This window comes from Austrofundulus limnaeus, unplaced genomic scaffold, assembly GCF_001266775.1.
Source record: "Austrofundulus limnaeus strain Quisiro unplaced genomic scaffold, Austrofundulus_limnaeus-1.0 Scaffold627, whole genome shotgun sequence".
Classification (NCBI taxonomy): domain Eukaryota; kingdom Metazoa; phylum Chordata; class Actinopteri; order Cyprinodontiformes; family Rivulidae; genus Austrofundulus; species Austrofundulus limnaeus.
The window spans coordinates 80,312-87,650 of NW_013953029.1; the positions used below are offsets into that span (position 1 = coordinate 80,312).

Consider the following 7,339-nt stretch of genomic DNA (forward strand, 5'->3'; position numbering starts at 1 on the left):
GCTTTGTATGTATGCCTGGCTCTGCTCAGGGCTAGTTAGATGGAAAAGCAGGGACCTTCCCCAGAGGCCAGACTGTGTTCAAGGCTTTAAAGAAGAAAATGCTGTCCAGGTGACTTTTTTCATTAATACTTCAGAGGATGGCTTTCTTTATTTTCCACAAGTAAAATCTGATTCACTGTATGTATACCGTATTTCTCTGTGTACACGGGCAATAAAATAAAAAATGGTGATATCACCTGATTTATGGTGAGGATTTATTGTTATTGGGTCACAGCCATTTTGGAGTTTTGGAGCCAGAAGGTTGGAATTGACTAAAAGCCCAGGTACATCACTTTATGATCCTGCTGAGATCAGGTTTGGTAAATTATTACCAAAAACGTCTTTTTTTTAAAATGGAAACATAGCTAATTTCATGTAAAAATACAACAAATAAATGTCTTTGAGAACAACTCTAGACAATTTTTAGATTGACGTTTTGCTGATGTATCATGCAAACAGTGATTTGATTTGGAATCCTTCATTGAAGGTGACCTATGACCTTTACGGTCAAAGGTTTTCTGTTGCTAGTGACCAGTGTGAGCACAACTCCTACATTGGTACGGCACCTGGCATTCCCAGGCACATTCTCCCCCAAGTCCCTATGTTGAGCTTGAACCGACCAATCACTGAGCCCCGTTGAGCAAGTTGAGCTGCATAACCGACCAGTCAGTGAGATCCATGGAACAGGGTCCTTCCTCAACTGACCAATCAAATGGCCGCATTTGCTAGCAGTCCCCTGGTCATGACACTTATCAGAAGCTAATCAAAGTTGCGGTGGACAATAACTAAAAGGTAAGTCCTTTATGTTGACTTAAAGCTTTACAGAGATATCAGCTGCTTAAGTATTAAAAGAATAATCAGCTAAATTGTTAGCGCCTTTGCAACAAACATAAATCATCCAAAAGCCACAGTTACTTTTTTATAGTCTTGTAATAATAAAAAATTGATCAACACACACTGGATACAAATGTTAGCCAAAATACAGTGTTTATTTAGAATGAAGAAGATAATGGGGCAGCAGAAAGATGAAAAGGGGGATAGCAATTTATGACTTTCTACCTGTAATATTTTCAGTCTCTCATCGAAGTACTAACCAGGCCTGACCATGCTTGGCTTCCAAGCTCAGACAAGACCTGGCATGTTCAGGGTGATATGGCCGCATGGAAATAGTTTTTGTTACATCTAAGCTGTTTTGTTTATTTTGATGTACTGTATATGTGTGATATTTACATGCTTGCTTTTGATTTTCCATTCCCCTTTCCGCTCTCTTCCAGCTAAAACCAACTTTACTCTTGGGGATTGTGGCTCAGATCTGTGCAGGCGTCTTGAGACAATTTCAATTGTTATTGGAAATATATAAATATATATAATACAAATGGCCTACATAAAGCTGCACAGAGAAGCTCAGATTTGTTAAATCATATCCTTGTCGGTATTTGGTCAGTGCCAAGAGGAATGGCGTCTGGTTTGTGGTTTTTACCTCCGTCGTTGTCCTTGACATCACTGCAGGCGGTCTCCATTGAGGTGTCACAGCCAGTGCCCCTCCAGCCCAGCTGGCACACACAGTACCAGCCATTGTTACCCAGAGTGCACCTACCATTTCCATTGCACAAACCAGGACAGCCCTCTGTGTGACATAAAACAGGACAAAAAACAAAAGTTAACATGAAAATATTAAGTATCAGTTATGGCTTTATGCTGTTTGTGCACACCAACCACAAAACACTTTTTTTAATGTTGGCTGGTTGATGATGATGGTTTGTTACTAATCTTTCTCTGGCACCAATAGATTAAAGTTACATAAAGATTTTAAATGGAAGAAAGCAGCTATAATGACCCTGAGCTAAAGTTGATTAATTTGATACAGCTTTTTGTGAAGCTTTAATATCCCTTTGCAGTAAAATCAGATAAAGGGGATCTTCAAAATCAATATTCACTTATTACTACAGTAGATTACCCTGTACCTATGCAACTGCAACTGTGTAATGAAAGCAATGGTGTATATCCTGATATTTTGTCAGATAATTGGTTCATTTTTATGCGATTCTGGATTTTAATCATTTTTCTGAATGTAGTATTACAACTATTGCCTTCTGCAAAACTGAGTGAGCAACAAAAAAGTGCTTGTTTTCGTACTTTTCTAAGCAATCAAATAGATTAGCCCCTAAAGGAAGAGCGTATTGTCTGTCATAAACAGAAGCAGAGAGCTCGATAAAGCAGTTCGGTCTGAAAAGGTTCGGCTCTGTTGTTTAAAGCAGAGGTCACCTAACTGTATTTCTGGGCTTTGCAACCTCGAGGGATCGAAAGCAGGCTGAAGCCGAATGACAGGTGAAACACTTCATTGTTTTCTCTTTGGATAGGTCTTCACAAGGGCACAGATCAGAGGATTATCTAGCCAATTTCCCCACCTCCGTTTGACATTTATCTGATACATTAGGATATTTATCCCCTCACTGAGGCAGAGGGTAAAATCTAAAGATATCAAACACACAAGTCTGTCACAGATTATTGTTAGCGAGCTGCTTTGATAGAGAGAAAGCTAAGCTGACCCATTTTATCAATGAAAGAGACAGGAGCAGCTGTCTCTACTGTATGCTCTTACATCACACAGATAAAACAGGACTGGGAGAACGAAAGAGAGGCCAAAAAGGTGTGGCGAACAGCAAATGTTTAGAAGTCAGAAAAGCCAATTGATTGGATGAGCCAGAGTAAAGATGGGATTATAACTCACAGTACAGCCATACTTTACAAATTTTGCATAAAATCCCCAAACATTTTTTTCTTTTTGCCTCAACAGCTAATTGAACTGTAAGTTATTCTAAATGTTTTTTCTGCCAATTTCTGCTAATTACATAACCAATAATAGTTAACAATGTTGAGAAAGAAAAAAATGTTATTTTCCTTAAAAACTTTAAAAAAAGATGGAAGGTTTTCTTTCTTATTTGAACAGATGAACAAAACTTCTCCGGTTAGGCTAGTGAAGACGGGACAATTAAGCCGCTCATAATGTTTGTTATAAGGATAAACAGAGATCCACTCTCAGTTGGCACCGTTTCAACTTAATTGGCAGAACTTTCAGAGAGAAGCCCCTGCAGAGCCCTGCCGAAGCTTGCCTGAAACAGCTCCAGACGTGAGGCAGCAAATGTTCGAAGAACTCCTCTGGCAGCCTCTCTTTATGCCAGGTGGTCCATAACCAAGTACACAGTGAGTGAGAGAGGGGAAGTGCTGGTGGCAGACAGACGAGGTTGCAGCAAAGCCTCCATCCCTGCCTGCCTAGCACCAACCAGACCATGAACTCTTTTAATTAGAGAGGATGCAGCCTCAGCACCTATCAGACCCTGCACACGGCTGTACACTCATCTATAATTCATGGCACGAGTTATGAATCCTCTTCCCCCAACATCTCCCAACAGAGAAAGTAATGCACACAGACCAAACAATTAATGTTAAGAAAGCAGCTCAAGTTGACTCAACAGGTGTGAAGGTGCTAAGCAGAAATTACTATGGAACAATATGACAAAAAGGTGATGAAAAGTCAGGATCTGTAGAATGAGGTGCTTGAGGTAGCATCTTGTTGGGCTGCGACTGTTGGAGATTAGCCAGAAACTTGAAATATTAAGAAAATGGCTAACATTTCATCTGCAGTCCTGCTGAATTCGGAGTATTTGAAACCAAATGACCAGCAAACTATGTGTCTGTGCTTTGAAGAGCCAGTTTTATAATATCACGGCTTTCCAAGGGGCAGAAGATAGGGTTTTTAGAGCTCCTGTGCAAGTGTTAAAACACAGCTTTGGTGCTCTTAAGAAGGGTTTGAAATGCCCACGACAAATTTTAAATGCTTTGAGACGTTCACAGTGATTCTGTGACGATGATGAAGGCAAATGTTCTGAACTTGTTCAAAGTCAAGCGACATGAGGACATTGAGAACCCCTGCAACGGTTGCAAGACACCCTAAAAACTATAGGGGTTAGACAATGAAAGTGAAACACCTGGTTTTAGACCATAACATCCCTTTCAGACAGCTTCCTCTTGCGTCCACAGTTAACCCTGTTGGATGTGGTTGGTCCTTCTTGGTGGTATGCTGACATTACCCTGGATAAAGTGGCTCTTGATACATCACAAAGACTTGCTGTCTTGGTCACAGATGCACCAGCAAGACGTGCACCAGCAATTTGTCCTGTTTTGAACTCTGGTATGTCACCCATAATGTTGTGTGCATTGCAATATTTTGAGCCAAACTGTGCTCTTACCCTGCTAATTGAACCTTCACARTCTGCTRTRACTGGTGCAATGTGCAATTAATGAAGATTGGCCACCAGGCTGGTCCAATTAAACCATGAAACCTCCCACACTAAAATGACAGGTGTTTCAGTTTCATTGTCTGACCCCTACACCTCTTGAATGCCGTTCACCAACTAGTCACAGCCCAATGAGATGCCCCCTTCAGTGGGAGTGAAGGTGTTTGAATCAGTCGATGTAGAAAAAAGAGCATGGTTTGTGTTTGTGCATGAGTTTGTTAATGCTGACTGGAGTTACAATGGGTGGAGAGCAAAATACATTGAAGGAGGAATGCCATACCTTTCACTACCTTATCCAGATAGTGAGCTTGAGAGATAAAAGACAAGACATTTAAGGGAGGTTTGAACAGTGCCACTTCCATGAAAGGACAGCAGGGCAGTGTGTTAGTTTACATTACAAAAAGTAAATTTAAATAAAAAAGGACAACTGCAGTCATGAAGCACAACAAGCATGCATTGCGAGCAACACATCAAATATAGTCCAACACAGAGAAGAGAGATGGAGACGGAAAGCAGACAGAGGAAATGGTGGAACACAGAGGAGGAGAGAGACCAAAAAGAGCAGACACAAAAGTAAAATCTTCAGAAAGAACGTTTCAGTCTGTTCCTGTTTATTAAACGCTGGGATCCGCTCAATACCTCCAGGGAGCATTTCAAAAACACCGTGATTGATGCACATATAACAGTCCTTAAATCTTTTAGGCTAAGAGTGTACAGGATGGAGGTCGGGATGTTCAACGAAAGGCTCTTTTAATCTTGACACACATCTGCAGAGGATGAGGTCACGAGACGTTGGGCCAAAATGTGGGACCAAACCAGACCTCCAGCGCTTCATGGCTCGGGGCCAACACAAAGCACTCAGTGGTGAAAATTGATTCAAATTGAGATCTTTGGCATATTAATGGAAGACACAGAGGGATATTCCTGTTGAACGGTGATCTCAATATGGCCTTTATGAAAAAGCTATCAATAATGTAAGGCCGACGTATAAAACATTCACAAACTGAGTCAAAGCTCTGTACTCAGGCAGCACTGCTTTAAAACATATGAGAATACTGTGAAATACTCTAATTTGACAGTCTGATTCTCAAGAATTTCCATGTTTTTTTACTAACACGTACAGTGTGGTAGTTATAGAATTATAGAGTTTATAAAGTTATTGTGACTGAGAGGTGATCCTTAAGTTGCTACTTCCTGGTGACAGTGTAGCAGCTGAGTTATGACAGATGGGTCGCACATGGTACAATTTTAATCACAAACTGTTGAAAGGTGGTTGATGATGTTTTTTGTCCATCTCTGAATTTGAGTCTGTTATCAAAACATCTCATGAACAACTGGACAAGTGTGACAAAACACGTGAAAAGTAATCAATGGTTGAACATCTACTAATGATCAACTTTTGGTCAACTTGGTACAAGAAAGCTAGGCCTTTATTTGCTTGTATTTTTACACTACTGTGATGTTAGATGCATTGTTTTTCTATCGTTTCTTTTGCTGGGTAGCATGAGTGTCAAACATACATTTGACCAGTGGTGCTTTCTCTTAAATATTATAGAAATATAAAAGGTATATTCTATCTCAAATACTGCAAGTTAAGTAAATTCAGTTCCAAACCCAGCAAAAAGAAACAAAGGAAGTGAAGAACAAAGCTGATCATGTAGGCGTCTCCGCAGTACATAGGGGGAGTTTCTTTTTGTGTGGGCGGAGTCTGACCTAACCGTGATTGGCTAAGTTCTCCGATGTGGGTGGAGTTTTTTCTAACTGTGATTAGAAGAGTTTGGAATATAGGTGGAGGTTCTTGGGTGTGGGCGGAGTTTGACAAAACCATGATTGGTCAGTTTGACCTGTCTTGAGAGGGAAGTTGAAAGATGATGTAATGGTAATAATAAAATTGTTGTGAACATATAAATACAATTTATTGACAATCTATTTATAATTTAAAACAGAACAATATATAAAAAACAACAACTAGCACCTTCCTGTCTCGGGTTATGACTAAAATTATTATTTATATAAAATATATAGGTGCTTTGTCCTGTTCCAACCGAATTACACATCCAATATTTTTTAAATCCCACCCAAAATAGTTAATCCGACCAATCACATTTTTAACAAACTCCTTCCCACAAAACTCAAACAGACCAATCATGTCTTGCACAAACTCCTCCCACACAAGAAACTCCCACTTAGTGGCTGCAGAGACCCCCTTCTGAAGCTGATGTACACACATGAACACAAAATGCAAACAGCTTCATATGATACATCCTCTGGTTTGTTGCTGAAGATTAACTGAGGTTTGACTAAAACAAAATCAAACATCATGAACTCCTTTAAATGCTTGTTTTTTTAAAATAATTCCATCAAAACAGCAAAACCTCAGAAAATTCATCACACTCACTGAAAATCTTTCATGCTAGCATTTTAGATGCACGTATTTAAAAAAAAACAGAAGAAGATTACTGCTTAGTTATAATTTAAAGGGGCAATATCATGTGTTTCTCAGGCATACACTTGAATACTGTACCATAATAAAAGTATCTATGTCACCTTTAGTTGTTATTAAAATGCTGGTTTTATGTTTAAATAGAAAATAAACCACCTTCCGCTTCTGTCCCACCCATTTCAGCGCGCAAGCGCTATGATGCAGTTTACTTGGCATCTGAAAATACACTTCCTCAAAAGGTATTTTGAATCTGACACGAGCTTCGCTGAGTGAGAAGCAGTGTTAAGAGCTCAGCAGATAGTTTCAGTTTCACTTTCACTTTGCTTTGTTACTGCTGAGAGCCTGCAGGAGTCGTGGGGAGAGTGTATGTGTGTGTGTGTGTGTGTGTGTGAGATGGGTTGGGTGGTGGGGTGGGAGGGGGGTGAAATAAGTATTGTCATGTGGAGGGCTTAAAATGATGCATGGCCCTAACTCTCAAAGACAGTTTGATTGTACTTCCAGTCACGGTTTGTATTAGCCTGTAACTCTGAGCTCTGCGCTGATAAAATGATTACAGGCT

General features: G+C 39.9%; 1 protein-coding gene across 11 annotated transcripts in view; it reads right to left on the reverse strand.

The window, feature by feature from the left end:
* The window catches only part of tenm4 (teneurin transmembrane protein 4), a gene marked incomplete in the record, with an annotated part of 177,421 nt that overhangs the window by 65,033 nt on the left and 105,049 nt on the right, over positions 1 to 7,339 (reverse strand). For 6 of the 11 annotated variants that reach the window (XM_014027267.1, XM_014027264.1, XM_014027260.1 and 3 more), the window contains 2 exon segments: positions 1,520 to 1,666; positions 4,618 to 4,644. In XM_014027267.1, the coding sequence (XP_013882721.1) occupies positions 1,520 to 1,666; positions 4,618 to 4,644 (174 nt within the window). 11 annotated transcript variants of the gene reach the window in all.